Consider the following 21,354-nt stretch of genomic DNA (forward strand, 5'->3'; position numbering starts at 1 on the left):
AGAAACAAAATGCTGCTCACTGAAGCCACAAATGAGAACCGCTTGTTTTCTTATTAGGAACTCCTTGCCCTGCTTCACAGTGTTCCACTGACACCACTCACTGTCATAAGCAGATGACCTAAGAGAATTAGCCATACCCATATTTCCTTTCACCAAATACAAACATATAACACCTCAAAACATGAAATAATGGCAATAATGAAATAGTACTTACTGTAATCACAGCCTTGCTCAGACAGATAGAGCCTCTGCAGCCATACTCAGTTTCATCTTCAGACTTGTAATAACTGAGTGTGTTGCTTTTCAGAACTACCCATCGATCCTGCCACCCATGAATGTAGTTGGTCCACTGTAAAAAGAATTTCCAAAGATCAGCTAATAGAAACATAACAATAAAAGGAAGTAAAATGGATATTTTTCAGGCTTTTTGAGCACCTTCAGAAAAAAGCAACTTATTTTTACAAGTTCTTCCCAACTGAGAACTTTTTTCTACTCAGAGCTCCTAGAATAATTTTACAAACTCCTAAAGGTACAAAAACTCAGTTGTCCCAAAGAGTCAATATAGAGACAGATGTCTTGACTGCAACTGCATTGCCAAGGCCAGTTACAATAAAGATAATAAACATACTGATAGTACAAATTGAGGAAACTGGGGAAGGGAGAAAAATCAAACATTAACTACTAAAGAGAATTTAGGTACCTGATATAAAATTGGGAGTTAGGTCAAAAGACTTGAAGGGAACATGAAATAAATTTTATATAAAATGTCATATAAAGTTCTCTTCATAGAAATAAAATCATGCCATTATCTCATGATACAGTAAATAACTATTGTGCCTAGAGGAATCAGGTTTTTATCAATTTAACACTGCTTTAGGTTTTAATTCTAACCACTTTCACAAAGAAGATACTTGCTTATCAGCAGACATTCAATCATGCTTTTGCTGTTCAGATTTTTCTAGGGACTTCACATTCACACATGGAATAAAACCGATTTTTCAGGAACAAATTCTGGATTAATTCTAGAGAGATGTAGTAAGAAGTGACTAAAAGTTCTGATTATTAATCTTATCTTTGCAACATCTTCCCAACTGCATTTTGTAGAATCATATCATACTGACAGCAAATCAGGACTATCCTATAATTCTGACAATACACTGGGCTTAGTCTTCAATCACAGTAAAAATATTATAAATTTGATAAAAACAGAACCAAAGCATTGAAAACAATCTTATCATGCAAGCATTACTTTGATTATGACGAGTGTTCTTTGACAAAAAGCTCAGAGAAGTAACCTCTTATTAGCATTTAAATACAACCATTATTTTTCATTTTGTAATATAAAAATGAGGAGGGGAGAAAAATCAACCAACCGCCTTATTTCCACATTATACTACACTTATTAGTTAACACATATTCTATAACTACATGTTAACTCTAGTTATCAGACGATGAGGTCTAAAGAAAAAAATTACCGCTGAGAAATTCCTAACAATTTTCAAATGTAGGCAAGACCTTGATTTCCTCTCCAAATATAAAGCCCTTTTTCATCTCTTAATACAACTAATTGCTAAGTTCAGCATTACTTAAAGAAAGCCTCAGCTGTGTCAGTACATGAACTGGTAGTACAAGCTATGGAGGTATATTATTTCCTGCCTTTCTCTTTTCCTATCTCTTATGTTTCCAGCTCCTCCTAAGAGGTGAAAGACAGAGCCCGAAGTTGTCTTCGGCAAAAAAGCAAGAGAAAGCACCTTTTCTTTTTCGAAAAAGTTAAGAGAGACAAATATAGCAGTCAATCTTGCATCTGCTGTTGCAATCGAAGCTTGCTGTTGCAATTCAAGTGTGCCATGAATTAAGAGACTCCTTAAAGCATACTTGGGTAAACACAAGGTTTTGGCTGAGAAGTGACCACTGTTTTTCCAAGCATCTAGAAAAACTAGATGTTCAAGAAATACTCTTCCACGTTGAAGTTCTTTCTTCGTATCCACCTTAAAATCGTTAGCAGGAAACAAAATGGAAAAAAAGCCCAGAGTTTCAAAACACCAGCAGGACGTACTTCTAACAAGTTTCTCTTACCAAATAACTCCATTTCCTTCAAAGCTTTTCTCTTTAGCGAAAGGCAGAACTACTGAAACACTAAGTACTTAGCGAACTGCAGCTTATTTCTTCGATTTTAGAACTTAAGTAATAAAAATAGATATTTTCTTAGTAGAAAGTTCAGCATGCTACCATTTCATTTCAATTAGTTTGTCTCAATAATTAGTGAGGTATCAACTAACAAAAGGTAGCCTTATCCCTCAAACATACTCATTGCAACAGGTTTCGCCATACTTGACTATTCAGATTAAATTCCTCACAGGAAAGTCAGTGTTTGCTACACTTAGCATGTTCATCTAAAAAAGCAAAAAGTTTGCACATACCTAAGCTACAGAATGTCTGAAGCCATGGCTTCACCTTCTATGCCAGAAACAGTACCTGGACTTAATTTTTAATTTGCTAACATAAAAATAAATTATATCTCACAGATTACATCCCTTCTAATGATGGAAGCATCTTACCAAAGAAAACCTTTGCAATGAAAAAAACCCCAAACAAAATAGCAAAACTACACCAATCAAAAAATCTCACATTGTAACTGCTGTAACAGCCATCTCATCCTCCCTCTGGCATCCACTGTTAAATAAGAAGATCTTACAAATGCAAGCAGAGATCCTTCTTTTCTCCTAACTATTCTTCTTATCTCTGGAAGGATGGAAGCATATCCATCCACATCCATTCTCAGGATGGAAGTAGTTCAGAGAGTCCCTCACAACAAGCAGAGTGTGACCTGCTTTCTCTGCATCCAGGGCAAGTTTAAGATCTCTGTATCCTGTAACTTATGTCTCCTACGTTGGCTTGTGCCCAGCCTTATCATGAAGGGCAGGAAAAAAAATGCAAGACGTAGTGCTTTAATTCTAAACATTATTCTGAATATACTTTCCGTAATGAAAAAAAAAAAAAGTGGTCAAACTTAGTAATTTAATATTCAACTTCAAAGTACTTCTAAAAATAAGATTTCCCGGTACCACCCGACACATACTTGGATATCACCTTATTTTCAGCGATAAAAGAGGAAAAAAAATACGGCTATTTTTAAAAGGGGAAACAAGCTGTAGGGCCATTTTCCTTTTCCGTTCCTCCCGTTATCTCTTGCTGCAGGAGTATTTCTTTATTGCCCTGCTTTAACACTCGCACTGAAAGCCGTGCCCGCTCCCGGGGAGCCACCACGGTGCCTGCGGGAGCTCCCGGGGTGCCGCGACACCCAGCCGGGGCCGAGCGCGGGAGACGCCTCTCGCCCGGCTCCGCGGCCCAGCAGCGGACGGCGCGCGAGCTGTGGGGCCGGCCGGGACCGCAGCTGTCCCGGGGGGATGGGCTGCTCCGGCGCGGGGCGGGCGGGGCCAGGGAGGGGAGCGCGGGCGCCGCCAGGCTCTGCCTGTCAGCCACGCTTCAGGCGTCAGTGGCGGTGCCCGCCGGGCTCTGCAGCGCCCCCGCCGAAGCCGAGCACAGACCCCCCCGCACGGCCCCTCGGCCTGACTCCCTGGGGCTGACAGCGAGGAGGGGAGCGGGGATGGGGGAGCGCCGGGCTGCGGGAAGGGGGTAGAGGCGGCTTACCTTGCTGAGCACCCCGCAGAGCTCAATGGGCAACCCGAGCTCGGTCTCAGGGTCCTCCTCGGAGCCGGAGGAATTCCAGCTCTGGTTGTCCGACATGGAGCCGAGACCGCAGCCACCGCCAGGCTGGGAAAGAGCCGGAGGGCCCCGCCCCAGCAGCCTCCTCCTCCTCTGCCGAAGGGACGGAGCGCCAGGCTCTACCTGAGCGGGTGCGCCCGTCGAGCGCGCCCACCCCTGCCCAGCGACCTGCCAGCGACCGGCGGCGACCAGGCTCGCAGCCCAGGCTCCCTTCGCGAGGCCCACAGACCCCGCCGCGGCCAGAGCCACACACCGGGACGCTAGGGAGGAGGGCGAGCGCGCGCCCGCTCAGCGCGCCGCCGCCGCCATTTAGCGGGGCGCGCGCTCGAGCCACCACTCACCAGTCCCCCCCGCCAGCCCGCGCGCGGCGCCCACGGGGTGTAGTCCAGTAACCGCGGAGCCGTGAGGCGAGGCGCTGCTTCCCTCGATAGTGCACAGGCATGTTGGAGGTGTAGTTCAGCCCTGGCCGGCGACCTGCCGCCATCTTATTTCGTCTCCGTGACGGACGGTGTCGGCAGGTCTCGCATCAGTGCCCCCGGTGAGGGGAATTCCGCTCCCGAGGGCGGTGGTGCTGCTCGGGGGATGTTTGCTTTGTCTCTTGCTTTATCCTTTGCTTTATCTTTAGCGAGGCGAAGCGTCTCTCCGGCTCTGCTTGCTTTTTAGGGTGAGGAGGTGCAGCCTCGCCTTTCTCTCCTCGAACTGGCGGGATTCGGGGAGAGGGGGTGTGAACTTCAAACTTTTCCCTAATCAAAGGTGGTGGAGGCGGCGGGAAGGGGCGGGAAGTGCTACCGGCTCCGGTGAAATGTGACGGGAGGGCGGGTCCGTGCCGGTTCCACTTCGCCTGTGATGTCCCAGGGCGTGGGACGGGCAGAGCTGGTACTCTGGTGGGTCGGCGTTCGGCACCAGCTGCGAGGTACTGCGGGTGTCCTGGCATCCATTTATCAAACTGCTTTCGCAGTTGAGGGAACAAACCGCTGATTTCTTTCTTCAGACTTAAGTCTGACACACCTGTATTCGTCCATGTTTATGGATAGAGGAATATTTGCAGAGAGGGGGAAAAACCCAACCCCACCGTTGAACCTTCAAGATTTTTGGGCAGGTGTAGTGGTTTGAGAAGGACTTACGGTTCGTACTAACTCATCTCCTTTCTCGTGATTTCTTGGGCGGGGGGGAAGTGCATTAAATATGCTGGTTGAGGAAATTTCAGTTTTGGAATTTATACTTCTGGTTGTATCGCAAGAACAATGCTGTAGTATTCTTTCCTCTCTCTTCATCCTTATGACTAGTCCTTGTGAAATTTTCCCATGCTCGGTGGTTTGACATTTCTGTGAGAATTTAATATTTTTTTGAAAGAGAATTTATATACATTTATGTCCATTTATATGCATTCTCAATATGTAGAAGCTAAAAGTTAAATAATATTCATGCCTGTGTTAAGTCTCAGGTATAAAGATATTTACAATAAATGCAGCACTGAGTGATTCATGAAGAAGCATCATTGTCCTAAACAATTAGAAATAAAGGACAGCCACAGACATCGTAATGTTTGTCTAATCACTGCAATGCACAGAAAAAAACTATTACAGGAGTCTACTGTGGGTGCTACTTTAGACAATTTTCTAAAACATAAATCACTATCACAAACCTATGTTCTTTGATTAACCATCTGTTTGGAAAGAAACCAAGCCTGACTTTTAATTCTTAGTGTCAGTTGCCATGTACTGTATTTGTCAAGCAAGCAGAGTGGTCAGGTTTTGTAAATGTTGGTATGTATGAGAATAATTTATAGTTTTTCTCTGCATACATTTTTGAAATTAACCGGTATCACCTGTAAAGCCAATTGTGTTAACCCGTTAAACTCTGAATGAGCTTCTTTACCCTGATCCAGAGCAGGAGGAGAAGAGACATGTCTGAGCAAGTCCTTTTGGCAGTGACAGTGCTGTGTACATAGCCGTTCCCTGTTATGCTTTCAGTCTGTGACTTTTCACTTAGTTACAGAAGTAGCTTGCCTTTTTTTTTTCTTTTCCTCCCCCTCCAGGGCACTGATTGACTCAATCAGGTATTAAAAAATAAAAATGCCTAGGGAGATATTTTTTCAGGTTGTTCAACAAACATATTCATCCTTTATAGAGAGAATATTTGTTTTGATTATTAAGTCTGGTTAGCATTTTATAACCAAACTTTAAATGAAAAAATACTGGATGCTAAAAGGTTTGCCTTTTCAGCTTTTCATATAATGCACTGTCTATGCTAGCTAGTAGATTTTTTTTTTACATCTGCCACATACTCCAAATACGTTTTATTTTTTCCCACAGTGTCACCAGTTTGTGTTCTTCCAAAAACCGTATTGCGATTGTGAATACCTTGTGTAAATCACCTCTTTTTTCTAAATGTTCCAACTGTCTTTTTAAAATATAACATGCTGTCTGTTACTCTTAATGAGATCAGGCCATATGTATATTAGCAAGCATGTGGTGCAGTGGGCGTAGATGTGTAAAGGAAAGATTTAATGCTGAGGACTGGAAGTTCTTATAAATGCTTCGAGAGGTTTATTTTTGGACTACAGTACTCTGATCCCATGGAGGGCACATACGTTAACAATTGTCATGTGGCAGGTGTGCTCTGGAAGCACAGTCTTCCAGTTAAGTATAGTTTGAAAGGAATTTGGTTTGCCTCCCCCAAGACCAATCTGGGATGCAAACTAAAGCATGGGAAATGGAGAAGATCAAACTGATGTGCTGGTACACTCGCTCCCCTCTACCCCCTTCTGTGCCTTTTCTACTGAACCTTTATTTTGTGTTTCATTGCTGTGTGTATTCTTTCATTGGAAGTCACCCCATCCCCAGTCTGTACCCTTTTTAGTGTCTTGAGATGGCTAGAAGTTTACAAATTATTGTTTTAGGTGGAAATAGTCATCACCTTTGTCAGAACAGCACAACAGATAGTGTTGTTCTATATTGCTGACACATTACTTATAATACAAAATGGGGTGAGTTTGACTTCTAGGGATGTCAGTCATAATAAGCAGTGTAAAGTGGGTAACTTTATAAATATCTTTATTTTTTTCTTCTCCCTATTTGTATATCTTTTTTCCACTATCATACCTTCTGGTTTAGGGTGTTCGTTGTAAGTTTTTAAAAGTCACCCCTAGTATATGAACACTTCCTAGTATGTTCATGAACATGATCATGTTTGTTCTGAAATTTGAGACTATTTTTCTTAAGAGGATCCTTTAAGGAGCTTTGTTATGCAACAGCATATTGCCTAATAGTATGGGCTCAGAAATATTAATGATTCAGACAATTTCTTCTAAAGCAATTGTGGTCTCTGTGAGTCACTGAATTAAGGTTTTTCTTCTAAGTAAAAAAAATAAAAATAAATAATGTATGAATATGTTGTCACTAAACACATCTGTAGAGGCCTTGTTGCAGATAAGTACATCACCTATGATGTAGTTTTTACTGATGAATGTTGTTATTAAGTGTTCAGTTCCTTCATTATATTCTTTATGGATTAAATTGCTAAAGCCTTTGTTTTCAGTAATCAGGAAGTGCTGGGAAAACTTAGTTAGAAACTTGAAATAAATCTTTCAGTTGAAAAGGTCTTCAGTTGAAAATGCAGAGCAGAGACAGAAGAAGATATGATGATTCTTTGTCCTTCAGATAAACTTTGACATTTCAAAGACATGAGGGTTTTTTGACAGAGAAACTGAAAGCAGAATTTAGAAAAGAATTGCACTGCATCCTGCCTGCAGAAAATTGATAGGAGATGAGTATTCCACTTCTTTTGCTCTTCACATAAGTGAAGAATTATTTGAACAGTTTGATGAATGGAATAAAATACATATTTTGGCATTTAATTTTGGGCATTGTCAGAAGCTGTCTCTATTATCTGTTTACTTGCAGTGTGAATTATTTACTTTTCAAAAGGATGGATTTGACTAATTTGCTGTATCCTAAAGTCAATGAGTATAGAAAAGACATAATTCTAAGGCCTCGTTTTCTTCAGGGCTAAGTCTAGGTGCTTATATGGGATCTTTGTTTTTGCAAAATACTGAGTCAGCTGCTACTTGAAAAATAGTGCCATTTTCACTTCCATGAATTATGTTCCAGTTTTCTGTTCCATATTAATTTTTCATGTACCTTGGCTGATTACAGTTGTAAAAATACTTACATCTTTATCGGAAGATTCTGTTTTCTGAAAGCCCAGATTTTATTATATATTGAGAGAGAGAGAATAGTGAAAACAGTAACAGCGTTGAATGCACTAGTAGGAAACCTAGGTTGTTAACACAATGTATATTAAATGCTGACGATACTGTTGTGGAGTTTCTTTTGCCAGTTCCTTTTTTTTTGAAATCACTACAGGATTAAAATTGATGGAAGACTTCTCAGGGCTATTCTGAAAGCAGGGCTCTTGTAAATATCAACCCATCTGTGGCTGAAAGGAATTGAGTAGATAGTTCAGAAGGACAGTCTGATGTACTTGCTTGCACATGCCTTTGTTGGTGGTTTACCTTGCTGAGGACAGACTTCAAAGCAACTGATACTTAAATCATTATCAGAGGAACAAGTTTTTACAAGGAAATGAGAGCTAAACCGTTTGCTAAATTTGATCAAGCCAGAGTGTTTCCTTGCCAAATGAATACTCAGAAAAGACAGGTGTACTTCTTTTTGGAAAGTATGCAATATGCATACATTATATACATAAGTATTCTCTCAGGTACATGATGTAAATCTTGGGGTTGTCCTGTGCAGGCTCGGGAGTTGGGCTTTGATGATCCCATGGGTCCCATTCAACTCAGGATGTTCTATGATTAATATAATTGTTACTATTTTGGGATAAAATCCTTATCCAAGTAATGGATAAATCAAGCACTATTAAATAAAATGTTCTATGGAGTTTGTAGCATAACCTTTTAAATATCCGAAATGTTAAAAACATTCTAGTGGGGTTAAATTTTCCTAGTTTGCTGAATTTATGTTTGTTATTGTCTTAGAAATTAAAGAAATAAAGCAATTTGTGTGAAATCTATTGTTCAAAGGCCCTGACTATTAGGACATGATTTTCTTTACTGAGGTGGGTTAGATGGGTTTTATTCTTTAATGATGCATGTGTTGCTTACACAGACTGGATGAAGACACTTCTGTGCAGCAAGTGGCATAAGAAGTGTAGCTTTGTGGCCACCAGTTCAATCTAATTAGCAGTTGGAGTAAAACCCAAGTATTTTCCAATAAGAATGTTGATTTAGATGAGTTCTGGTCTTATTGGGAGTTGTTTCAGTAGCACCCAGAGATTTTGTTTTGAGGTGGTTTCCAGCTGCAATCATTTCCAGTGCAAAGGAGACATTTGGAAGGTTGGGAGTGAGAGTTACTCTTGAATCTGTCCCCTCAACTTGTTTGTTCTGCATTTCACTCTTCTATTCTTTATTCTTCAAGAACTGTTTAATGCTTGGCAAAAATTAGTGAAGCAGATAAATTATTTAATGCTTACTTGTGAAGTAGGGTCTTTGGTACAAGTGAATTTCATTTCTGTCCCAGAATGGATGAAGTCCTAGCTTTGTTAATTGTTTATTGTGCTTTCAGTGATTTTACAGAACTATTAACACCTTGACCTTGTCATTGAAATTATGGTTAATATTGATTTTCTTCTGAAGTAGCCTATGTAATTAAGGATTCTGGAAGGTATTCCTTTATTCGTTCTCTACATTTGTACATCAAGTACAAATACAAGCCATTTCCTTCATGCTGGTTCAGTCAACTGTTCAAAAATATGCTCAATTTGAATAAAGGTAGAGGCACATGAAATTAAATTGTTGCTCTGACTTTATTGCTGTTTCAGTCTCTTAATACTTTCAAAATACAATCAAAAATTGATACAAATATGTAGCCCTGTCTGGCTAGTACAGTTGAGTTCTGTGCCTGCTTCTAGAACAGCTTGGCTGGGATTTTATTAGTGATTTTTTTCCACTTGTAAGCATCCCAAGTTACTAATAAATGTTTCTACTCAGTAGTGGTGTTCTGTGATTCCTCTCCACATTTTTTCCCCCCTTGTTTTACATTAATGCTGGCATTCACTGCCAAAGTCTTTCTCTGTACCTTCCTGTAGCAATTGGAAAGTTACCTCATCCACCCTATTTCCTCTCATTCCCAAATCACAGGAATAATAGGATAGTATTTTACTGTAGACTGCTTTCACGGACTTCTCTCCTTTCACATCTGCTTACTCAGCGTGATGCTTAAAGAGATGTAGTGTGTTCTATCAGAGGAAACAGCTCAGTCTTGCGACAACTTCTTGAAGGACAGCATGCCAAATATTTGTCACTCTGCCTAGACTGAGTTAGTGTTTCATTAGACTCTAAACCTTTACCCACTTTTTCCAAGTTGTTTTAGCAAAACAAATTTATAACATTGTGTCATCACAAATTAAATGTTTTCTCTAGGTTAATTGAAATAGTTACTACTTGTCCTCACCACTGTCCACACTGACATTTTGTTCACATTTTGCATAGTTTCAAGCTGTTCTGCTTCTGTATTACCTTTAAATATTTCCATTTTCAGTTTGTCTATGATGACAGTTTGCAGATGACCACTGTTTTTTATCTGTCAGTACTGTATCTGTTGTTTTATTGTAGCTATTGTGATTCACTTCAATATGTTAAATATTTTATGTATTTTTTTCAGACCCATTAATCTGAAACCAAGGTAATATTCATTTTCTATTCATGTTAAGCAGATAGAAATTGTATCAGTTGTTATTCAAGTTTTCTCTTCTCTACGCCTTTAATCTTGGCTGGAGAACTAATGTCATGTCCTGAAATAAATATTTCTTCTTAATTTCAACTAAGGTACTATTTGATATTTGGACATTTGCTCATCTGGTACTAGCAATGTATTTTGTTGCACACAAAAAGCTAAAAAGATTAAATACATCAGAGACCACCATTTATGAGACTTTTAAAAGACAATTATTTTTTCCATCATGGTTTCGTTTTATTGTTGAATAAGTAACAATGTGCTAGAGAAGACTTTTGACTGACATAAATTAGTGTTTAAAGCTTCTGCTGTAAAACTGGGCCTTTATGAGTGATCTGAATGAGAAAGGGGAAAAATTTCTGTATATTAGGAGAAAGACAGGAATAAGGAAGAGCTGAAACACGTTGCAAAGACTGGAATAGGAAATGAAAGCAATCTTGTGTTCATTCTAGCTTCTTGAAGGGAAAGAGTGATAAAAGGATGAGGAGGAATAGTGGAGGCACATTTACCTTGAAGAAAATATTTATGGGGAATTGTGCCTGTTGCTTACAGAGATTGCCAGTAACCATGAAATTGTTGGGAACTAGCTGATATGGGCGTGCTTATGAACATGAACTGAAACTTGAAATGTTGTGTGGGATGCAGTGGTTTTTCCTTTGATTGAAGTCTAGCAAACTGCTCTGGTAAATGTGAATGCTAACTGTAAGAGATTGCCCTACTGCCAGTGAAAAATTTATGAAAATATTCAGCGTCATGGTATTTGAGAGATACACATCAGAGCTATGAAGCTGCTCCTATTCCCAGAAGCTGTTATAGAAGCTCAAGTGCTACTAAAGGGTCAGGAAAATAGTTCTGGTCTCTACAACAACTTCTGTTCTTTGAAATACAACACACTGGAGATAAACACAGCATTACATACCTGATCTTGCATTTTCAGAAGACATCAGAGATAATAATCTGAATTAATAGTATATGACTAAAATTTGGATATTTTTGTTGGAACCTTTTTGTAAATATGGCTTTCTTTAATATCTTGACTTCAGTTGTCTAGTATGTTTCCGTAGAAGATCTTCAGGAAAATATGAACAATAATTTTTAAGTCATCTATGTGGTTCTTTAGTAGCAAAAATTAATTTCTAAACACAAAAATACATAATGACCTTCTTAAGTTTGGTTGCTCATGAGGCCCACTGAAGTCCTGGAGTGGAAAAGTGGCATTTAAAGAAAAAAGTCACACTCTTATATTTGTGTGATTTGTGGTTATTTAATAGAGCAGCTGTGTTTGCCTGAAAAGGTGTGGCTTCTCCAAGTGAGGAGGATTCTGGTCACAGGGATCAGCTTGAAGAGGAAGTTGAGGAGTCAGTGTTCTTTCTACATGACAGGAAAACTGAAGTGGATTATGAGTCAATGACTTGGGGTAGGAAGAAATTATTTCTGTATGCTTTTCCAGTAATAAATATATTTTAAGTTCATTATACCATTATCACACTTGGATTTTTTATCAGGGCCTGTTGTGATATGGCAAGGAGAAATGGTTTTAAACTGAGGAGGATTGGTTTTGATTAGATACAAGAAAAGTGGGTTTCTTACAGTGAAGATGGTGAAACACTCTGGAACAGGTTGTCCAGAGAGGTGGTGGATGCCCTACACTTGGAAACATTCAGTGTCAGGTTGGACGGGACTTTGAGCAACTTGATCTGGTTGAAGATGTCCCTGCTCGTTGCAGGGCCTTGGACTTGATGACCTCTAAAAGGTCCCTTCCAACTCAAACTGTTCTATAATTCTACTTGTTTAAATCTGGTGAAAACAAGACCACAGGTTCATTCAATAGAAGATGAAATTCACTTTCTTTATTTTTTTGAGATCAATTTAAAAACTAGACAATTTTCCATATAATTAAAGCCTATTGATGGATTCAGCTGTTTACTTTCGTAAAGAAAAAGGGAGGGTGTCAGAAGTTCACACGTCAGAAGTACCTGCATGTATGAGAAATTGCTGATAGAAGTAATTGAGTAGTAAAGGCTTGGTAAGTTCTACCAGTTGGATACCATGGCTCTACACATTAATGGAAAAAAAAGAATATATGACTTTTACCCTGAATTAAACAATAGGGTTTTATTCAAAACTTTTAACTTAAGCCATCTGTTTCTAAAAGATGAGCTTTAACACAAACAAGAGTTTTGAATTTGAGCTAGAAATTACTGGGAACGATTCTATGGCTTTTCTCAAGCATGAACAAGGACTAAATAAGCAGTGGTCTTCTGTAATTTAAAAATAATTCAACTTCTTTTCTTCTAACATAATAATCTAGTGAATAGTATTTCGTGCTTAAAACAGTGTTGTTTCATCTGATAGGCATAAATAGCATGTGCCTATGTAAGGTGTACTAGTCTTTACCTGAAGTTGGTGGTGCTCCATTATTTCTGTTAGGAAACTTTTAAAAGACTATGTTTGTAAGTTAATAAAAGAATAGAGGCTTACTGTTCTCCAGAACAGTAACAATTCATAGAATTGCTTTATGGTGATGAGTGTGGCAGGTCTCATGTGGCCACTTTGCAGGAATACAGGTCTTCGTATTTGTGATAAGTGTGTTGTTTTCTGGATAAGTATAAAATGCTTATTTAATAAATTAAGCAAATGAATTCCAAAATTTATTTTTTATTACTGTTCAATTGGAACATAAATATTTGATGCAAAATCTTTTTTTTTTTTCAGATATTAAGTCTTAAAACAGGTACTTGTTTTCAAGAAGTACAATGGACGATAAGAAAAAAGTTGCTAACAGCTCTTGCGATGATGGATTTCTACTTAGAATGGGCCTTAATGATAACAAAGCTGGAATGCAAGGTTTGGATAAAGAGAAAATCAATAAAATCATCATGGAAGCTACCAAGGTCGGTGTGATTACGTTTTTTGTATATTTTATCTGTGGTCCAGTATCATAAGGCCCTCTTCCTTCCCCAGATTTTATCCCTCATATCTGTATATAGAGGGCTTCTTCTTAGGAGAAAGGCATGTGTTGGGAAGAAGGGGAGGGATTGTAGCTTAGTGTCACATAGGGTATTGTTGGATTCACCCACAGGGAAATGGAGGAATACAATTGTGTATGTCCTTAAGTACTCCCTTTTTGTCCAAAGCAGTACCTAAATGTCACAGCATTTTGCAGAGGTAGTTGTGAAGGTTGCAGCTTCCTTAGGCCTCTTGTTTTGCCTTTTTCTGTTCCTTTTGTCCACTCCATCATTAATTAGCCAAGCAGATTTACTTCTATTGGTCACCTTCCTGTAACTGATGAATTTGATGTAATTAGGTTTTTGTAGTACTTTCAGTAGAATTTCTTGGTGTTCATTGCCTGTCTTCTTGACTGTCTTCTCAGTATTCAAGAGAGGTGGCCAGTAGTGTGCAACTTTGTACCAAAGATCCACAGAGAACCCCACAAATCTGCAAAGCATTGAAATATTAGCCCTCTTAGTTGTTCTTCAAGAGTTCACATAGGACAATATAGGGATAACACTTTATTTGATCAACTCTGGGTTTTCTTCTCCTTGATCAAGTGGGTATTTCCTTGGGTGTCACTATGGCCCTAAAGTAAGTGTTTGATGTTTTGCTCATGAATTGTGTGTTGACTACTATTGCTCTGTGGCAGACTGCAAGGGCAGGGCAGGGGGGGAACTAAACACGCTGCAAACAGCTCTTATTTCTCAAACTTGTTTTTGTGTGTGTGTGCAATTTCACATTGATCATACTTCATATGCTATCAAGCTCCATTTTACTTAGATGTTTCTTGTACTTATTCTGTATGCTCTTTCTTGAAAACAGTGCTTTGTCAGACATATTCCAAATAATGATGTTTGCATAAATTATTTCAATAGCAAAGTTACTGTTTCATTTCCCGGTGTGAAATAGAATTAACTGTAAAACAAACTTTTAAAACTGACTTACAGGCATGTGTCCATTAGAATATATTTCTGTGCAAACAAAGCAAGAGAGTATGAATACCAGATACACCTCAAGAAATCTGAAAAGAAGCATTGATTCTTTTTATTAAGCTTTTCTATAGTCTGCAAAATGACACCTACAAACATTAGCCACAACTGTATTAGAGAAAGATTTTATGGCATTTCAACTGTGAAATACCACAAGAGAAGCAAAAAAAGCCTGCAACTTAATAATAATCTTAAGTACTGGGTTGCTTCCCACACCTGTATTTTGCTACTTATTTCTTTCAATGAGTCTCAACAAGTCATGTTTGATTGCAGAGGGAGAAAAGATAAAATGCATGTCTGATACTCAAAGAAAACACCCCCAAATTTCTTGTAATCAGAGATTTCTTCTAAACAATGAGACATGACACTACAGTCCTACCATTCATCTTTTTTATCATTATTATAAAAGCAGATATTTTTGCTTTTTGTATAAACACCTTATTCTTACTTGACTGTGGCTGAATTTTTGGTATCTCTGACAGTTTGGTAGTCAGACACTTTAAGCTAAAAATTTGTCCACTTTTGCAGATTTTACCAAATAGCTCATTAAAAGACATTACCTTTTCCTGCAAATGTTATTTCCCTTGTAAGCTAAGCAGATTTTGCAAGAAAAATATTTTTCCTCGTTTTGAATTTTCCTCTTTTCTATTTCATTGTATGCTCTCTTTTCTTTGCTATGAGTCAGGAAGGGAAGTCACATTATACATTTTGTACACGATTGTTGTCTTTTTTTGTCTTCACTTCATCTCCTTTTATTTACGCCTTTTGAAGGAGCAATTAAATACTTGAGAGCAGCAGGACTTTTTTATAACCATTTGGTTTTGATCATCCTCTTCCAAATAGCTTCTAATTCTGCAATGTCCTTCAAGATTAAAAGGTCAACAGAATACTCAATGTAACAAGTGAATTTGACTTACACAATGTCGTTTTGTATTTCCATATATATTAAACTATATGGAAATCTGGCAAAATGCTTAAATAAATTTTTATTAGTTTTATACTCCATACCTTGGAGGTGTTGCAAAAAATAGTTTGACTTTTATCTACTCTTTTTGAATTTTTGTTGTCAAGTGTTAGAATGAGTAAACATACAAAGTTCTCTAAATATGTCCCTTATACTCATTTAAGTATAGGGGCTCTGAGAAGGAGAGATATATTTGTGTCGTTTGAAGTGAGAGATGCAAAGAACCACTGATCTCTTTTCTGTATCGTTTATATGAAAATCCAAAGAATGCATTAGAAACCATTACTGTGTTTTATGTTTTCTGTGTTTAAAGATCAGATATGGTTGCTTAAAGGAGAAGACAAATAAAAACCTTAGTGTTTTTGTGATTTTCTTTCAGGGTTCTAGATTTTATGAAAATGAACTTAAAAAAGATCAACAAGTTAACCAACGAATTGAAAAAATGATGCAGCTAAAAGAGAAAATTACAACACAACAGCTCTTGAAAGCACAACTGCAGGTACTAATCTTGTAGAAGTTTTTTGGAGTAAATGTCAAATCATAAACGTTATGGTGTTTTCTAGTTTATTGCATTAAATTCTAGTGGAAGGCACAATGTTAACTACTGTTTGGATGTTAGACATTCAAATAAAAGTGCACAATGTTTTGATGATGTCATCTTAATAAAAAACTCGCTAGAGGAACAGATTGCAAAATCTCTCCAAAACGTTCTCCTTTTCTTCTGTCTGATCAGTTTAAAGTAATTTATGTAAAGATTTGTTAAATACTTTGTTAATAAGTATCATATCAGTCTTGAGTTTTAGAATATATGTATGTTTGTGTTCAGCGACCTCTGATGGAATGAGGGAGATTACAGTTTGGAATACAGAATTACTGACTTCCTCATAGAGTTTTCTATGTTGTACACCACATGCTGTGAATTCTTAATTCTTGCATTACTCTAGAAAAGTAGTATTTTTTTTTTTGGTTTGTAGATTAGGAGGGGCCCCCTGGTGGTCTAGTGGTTGGGTTGCACCGCCGCGGCCCGGGTTCAATTCCCGGTCAGGGAACTCCCCCGGGCAGATGGAGCTCGTCAGCCCTGTAAGGCCATCCATCTAAGAGAAGGTCACTCTAAACAAACCTACGTCCTGAGGACCTCACTGCCACTGTCCGAGCTCGCTCGGCCCCGGCAGATGAACCTCAGGATTAAAGGGTGGGCTCAGTTCAGCGCACACTGTGTCTCACCTAAAAAATCCACTGCGCAGGCTCGAAGGGTAATGACCTTTCCCAAATCTTCATCCGCGAAGACTGGCCATGATGATGATGATGATGATGATGAGATTAGGAGCTGAAGCACATGAAGATTAGACACGTCCATTAATTTTCAATGCCGTTGTGAGGATTATGGGTTGAGCTTCTTATGGTGTACAACCTTCTTTGTTCATTACAGATTTGCAAATCTCTTCTGTACATGAGATGCCAGGGTCTCAAATTTGCGCTCAGAAAAGCTTGCAGTTCTGAGTACCTCAGAAAAGTTTGTTGTTAAGTCTCTATGCCACAATGGTTTTTGGTGAATCTTTAGCATAGATCAATTATGACTCTGCTTGTACAATTGCTTTTTTCAGTTAACTGAGATAGCTTTTAAGTCACTTAATTACAGAAAAAAATACTTTCATTTCTATCCTACCTTCACCACAGAACTATTTATTTTAAAGAGAATAATCTTTCTTATAAAATAAATTACATGAATGACTGGAATCTTATATATAATACTAATGTATAGTTATGTCATGAAAAAATATGTAGTGCACATAGTGGAAGCCAATGAATTTGTATTGCTTTGTCTACCTTCCTGTTGGCCTTTTCTGAACTTGGTTCTTTGATCTTTTAATATAATGTTATATTCTTTTAATATTTCTTATGAAAACTGGTTTCTATAGGAAAAAAAAGGAAACTTAAAAAGAGAAATTCTCTCATATGGGTCTTACTGGGACCCAAGTTTGAAACTCCGTTTCAAGTATCAAACTCCAAGTTTGATATCTTTATGGTACTTGCTGAAATAGCAGTCATCCTTATTTCCAATGGAGACACTGTAAGGTCAGCTGTCATACTTCATGAGAACTGTCATTAGAGGGTATAACATGCACACTTCTTTACTGGCTAAGTTTAGATCTTTGCAGCTACAAAAAATCTTGAAATCTTGGATTTTGCTGTCTTTCTTACCAGTAGAATGTGTGTATACCAAGGAATTTGTGAGGGTATTCCTCAAATTTTAGTTTTCCTTACAAGGCCATCTTTTCAGAAGGGCACTTACCACCATCGATTTTGCAAATATTGAAGATCAGAAAGGACTTGTAAATCTTAAAACTGGCATTTCGGCATACAAATGTGGGGGTTTTGTTGTTTTTGTTTTGTTTGTTTGTTTTGGGGGTTTTGTTTGGGCTTTTTGTTTAGGTTTTTTTGGTTGGTTGGTTGGTTTTGATAATCTTAAATGTAAATGGGGTTTGAAGTTTTCCTCATGGATGTAATTGTAACATTTTAAGGGAAATTATATACTGTACAGTATCATGTAATTTTTGGAAGCTTTTCTGTAACAGATTATCTAAACAGCCTAGAGTGGAACTGGTTGAAATTCAGCAATAGTTAATAATACTTTAAAAAGTATCCAGCTACTACCAGATTTGGAAACTACCATACTGTTGTTTGCTATTTTCATCCATGTTGGTTTTATCCCAGATGTTTATTCTGGGATAAATAGTTACTGGGTAAATAGTTACTATTGTCTTGCTTTTGTTCACTCTTCTGTCATGCTTTGAAAACTCATATTTTGTATCATAGGGTAAGGAAGGAGAGATTACTCTTCAAATTGTCTAAAAGTCACTGTAAGCAAAATTAAACTTCTAATTGCAGTTTGTACTTTTTAGTTTTGGGTATTTTTTATCTAGCTTATAAATAAATTTTTAAAAGTATCTCTTTTTATCTTCAAAGGATAATTGAAAGAAGCTTTTAAAAACTTACCAGCCTGGTTTACCTCTAAGGAATTACTCCATAACTTTTAAGGAGATGTTTGTAGGTTCCTAGTGTTCTCTGGGTACATTTGGCTGGGTTTTGTTATGTAATATTGCTTGTATCAGTTTCTTTTGCTGAGGAGCTATCATTTTGTTTAGTGTAATTTTGCTTCATTGTTTAGATGTGTTTGTTAGCTGATCAATAAGTAGCATGTTAGAAATATATTTGGGGGAGGAAAAGCAAAAATAAGTTTTTGTTATAAATGTGACAAATTGAAATGCAGGAGTTGTGTAACTAGAGTAGCAACTGACAGTATTAATTGAACAATTTGAATTTGAGAGTAGCCTGATAATTATCTGCAGAGTATAATTTAAAATAAGGATGCTTTTGATAATTATAGTGTGACATAAAGCTCTGTTGAATTAGTAGCATAATGAAAATAATGTAAATACTCCACTTTTTTTTTCAGTTGTTCATTTGAATGGCTTTCCTCCTGTGCTTTTAATTTGTCTAAACCAGTTTTCTCAGCCTCAGAGAGCACACTGTACTCTTCTGTATGGAGTAGCCTAGTTTAAGGCCCCATTGTAGCCTTTTATCCCTCAAATCAAGTTGGAACAAAACAAAGAAAATACTTTGTAAATCATTAATCAGCAATTTAATTAGAACATTCCAAGCTCACTTGGCTTGGTTCAAGAGTCTTGAGCTCGAAAGATGGTTTTTTTGGGGTAAGATTTTTATGGTTTTTTTATTAGGCAGCTCTGTTGACAGAAGGAAAAAAAAAGTCTTCAAGTGACCATGAAAATTGCATGTGAACATTCCTTTTGAGGACCATAAATGCATTGCAGTCAGTCCAGAGACATTTCTGTAATGGTGCCTTAATGTCATGAGTTTTTGTGTGTTCTTGTGTCTGCAAGCAAATTGAAACTTTGGTTCCTTTTGCTAATTCCGTTTCTTGAGATCTATTATGCCTATCATTTGATTTTTTACTAGCAGTGTCAGCCTTTTGTTGTGTAAATCAAGGTTACCATAATCATTAATGTGGTTAGATAATCATATTTTAATAGCTTTCTTTTTTTTTCTGTATTTTCTCTTTCTTATAGAATGATATGTGATACTGCCAAAACAGTTATCTTAAGTCAGTAGACCTTAAAAATCTCCTGTCAAATAATACACTCATACTTTCTCATGACATGCACAGTTCATATCTAATTCATAGCTGAACACTATTTCAGGAACAAGCACATGATCTGCATGACTTTTGATAAAAAAGTGCAAGCAAATTAAGCACAATTAACGTATTTCAAAGAGCTATCTGCATCTTGGCCTCTGCCTCACATTGCCATGGAGCTGATAAAGCAGTACTGCTCACAGTCTACTAGTAGAGATACATCTTTACCATTTGGAGTGAAACACACTTTGTGTATAGGCTTTTCTTTAAAAACTTTGTAGTTTTCCTGGCAATCTAGCCTCATATGATATGAATTCCTCTAACACATATTGAGGAATTTTATTGAGGGATTGACAGTAGCTAACTTAGCCATAAATGAACCTGTTTGAGACCTTATTTCTGACAAGACAGGATGGTTGTGTCCTATGAGCTGCTGGTCTTCACCTTTCTAGGCAAATTTTTTGAAGTGCGATAGCTTTATTTAGGAGTGCTGGAAATTCTATAATAGCATGTTTTCATTTTTTAAAAATAACCTATGTCGCTAAAACGAAGTACTTCAACTAAAGCTGCATATTGAAGTTTCTGTCTGAATCAGCTACATCATCTGTTTTTTTCCACATGTAGGATTTTGTTGTTTGTTGGGTGATCTTTTGTGCTACTTTTGGGTGACATAGACTTAATTTTCTTCACAGTATCTGGCCTGGGGCAGTATTTTGGATTTATGTTGAAAATGGTCCTGATAACACAGAGATGCTTAGCTATTGCTGAGCAGCACTTGCACACAGCCAAGACCTTTTCTGTTCCTCGCCCCACCCCACCAATGAGGAGGCTGGGGGTGCACAAGGATTTGGGAGGGAACATAGCTCAGACAGTGTCCCTGACTGACCACAGCAATATTTCAGACCGTATGGCATCATGCTCAGCATATAAAGTGGGAGGGGAAAGAAGGAATGGGGACTTTTGCAGTTACAGCATTTGTTTGCTTAAGTAACTGTTACATGGGATGAAACCTGTTTTTCCTGGAGATGGCTGAACACTGGCCTGCCCATGGGAAGCAGTGAATGAATTCCTTATTTAGATTTGCTTGTGTACATAGCTTTTTTTTTTTTATGTGATAAATTGTCTTTATTTCAATGCATGAGTTTTCTTACTTTTACTCTTCTGACTCTCTCCTTCATTCCACTGTGAGGGTGTGACTGCATGAACTTAGTTGCCAGCTGGGGCTAGATGACAACAATTTTTTTTTCATTGAGTTTTTGGGCGGTTTTTGTACTAATTGCTGCAGCAGTGTTCTCTCTGGGAGCAAGTTTTGTCAGAAACTTTGTTGTTTGGGTTTTTTTATGCCAGTTTGTTAGTTTTTTTCCATTAACTATATGCAAGGTGCATATACTGCTGCACTTCTGCCAGGTTAGTTTTTCAGTTATTGGTTTCTTCTGTTCAGGTGGACAAACTTGTGGTAGAACTGGAACAGACCCGTAACCTTAGCAGTACAATTGTACACATTGACATGGATGCCTTCTATGCAGCTGTGGAAATGAGAGACAATCCAGAGCTGAAGGAAAAGCCTATAGCAGTGGGATCAATGAGTATGTTGGTAAGGCCATATGTTAAACTACAGAAATTGATTACATAAATCTTAAGCCTAATAAACCATAACAATAATAGTATAGTATAATGACACTATTATATAGAAAGTGTGAAAACCCCAAAAATAATAGAAAAAACAACTGTTCTTAGACTTGACCGTGTAAGGTGGATTTTATTTTGCAG

General features: G+C 37.9%; 2 protein-coding genes across 10 annotated transcripts in view; one reads left to right on the forward strand and one right to left on the reverse strand.

Annotated features, from left to right (window-relative positions):
• The window catches only part of CERT1 (ceramide transporter 1), an 84,754-nt gene extending 80,836 nt beyond the window's left edge, over positions 1-3,918 (reverse strand). For both annotated transcript variants that reach the window (XM_029958983.1, XM_029958982.1), the window contains exons 1-2: positions 3,652-3,918; positions 215-349 (exon numbers count right to left, since the gene is read on the reverse strand). In XM_029958983.1, the coding sequence (XP_029814843.1) occupies positions 215-349; positions 3,652-3,747 (231 nt within the window). In that variant the 5' untranslated portion in view covers positions 3,748-3,918. The remainder of the gene's footprint in view (positions 1-214; positions 350-3,651) is intronic.
• Positions 3,919-4,230: 312 nt separating this feature from the next.
• The window catches only part of POLK (DNA polymerase kappa), a 33,597-nt gene continuing 16,473 nt past the window's right edge, over positions 4,231-21,354 (forward strand). For 4 of the 8 annotated variants that reach the window (XM_018070436.2, XM_018070442.2, XM_018070440.2 and 1 more), the window contains exons 1-4: positions 4,237-4,441; positions 13,195-13,375; positions 15,808-15,927; positions 21,026-21,178. In XM_018070436.2, coding sequence (XP_017925925.1) covers positions 13,238-13,375; positions 15,808-15,927; positions 21,026-21,178 — 411 coding nt within the window. In that variant the 5' untranslated portion in view covers positions 4,237-4,441; positions 13,195-13,237. Of the gene's footprint in view, positions 4,442-4,536; positions 4,852-13,194; positions 13,376-15,807; positions 15,928-21,025; positions 21,179-21,354 lie in introns of those variants that run through there. The other 4 variants (XM_018070438.2, XM_018070437.2, XM_029959003.1 and 1 more) reach the window with 4 other exon arrangements.

The sequence above is a fragment of the Manacus vitellinus genome, unplaced genomic scaffold (assembly GCF_001715985.3).
Source record: "Manacus vitellinus isolate BGI_N305 unplaced genomic scaffold, ASM171598v3 scaffold_18_pilon, whole genome shotgun sequence".
Lineage (NCBI taxonomy): Eukaryota > Metazoa > Chordata > Aves > Passeriformes > Pipridae > Manacus > Manacus vitellinus.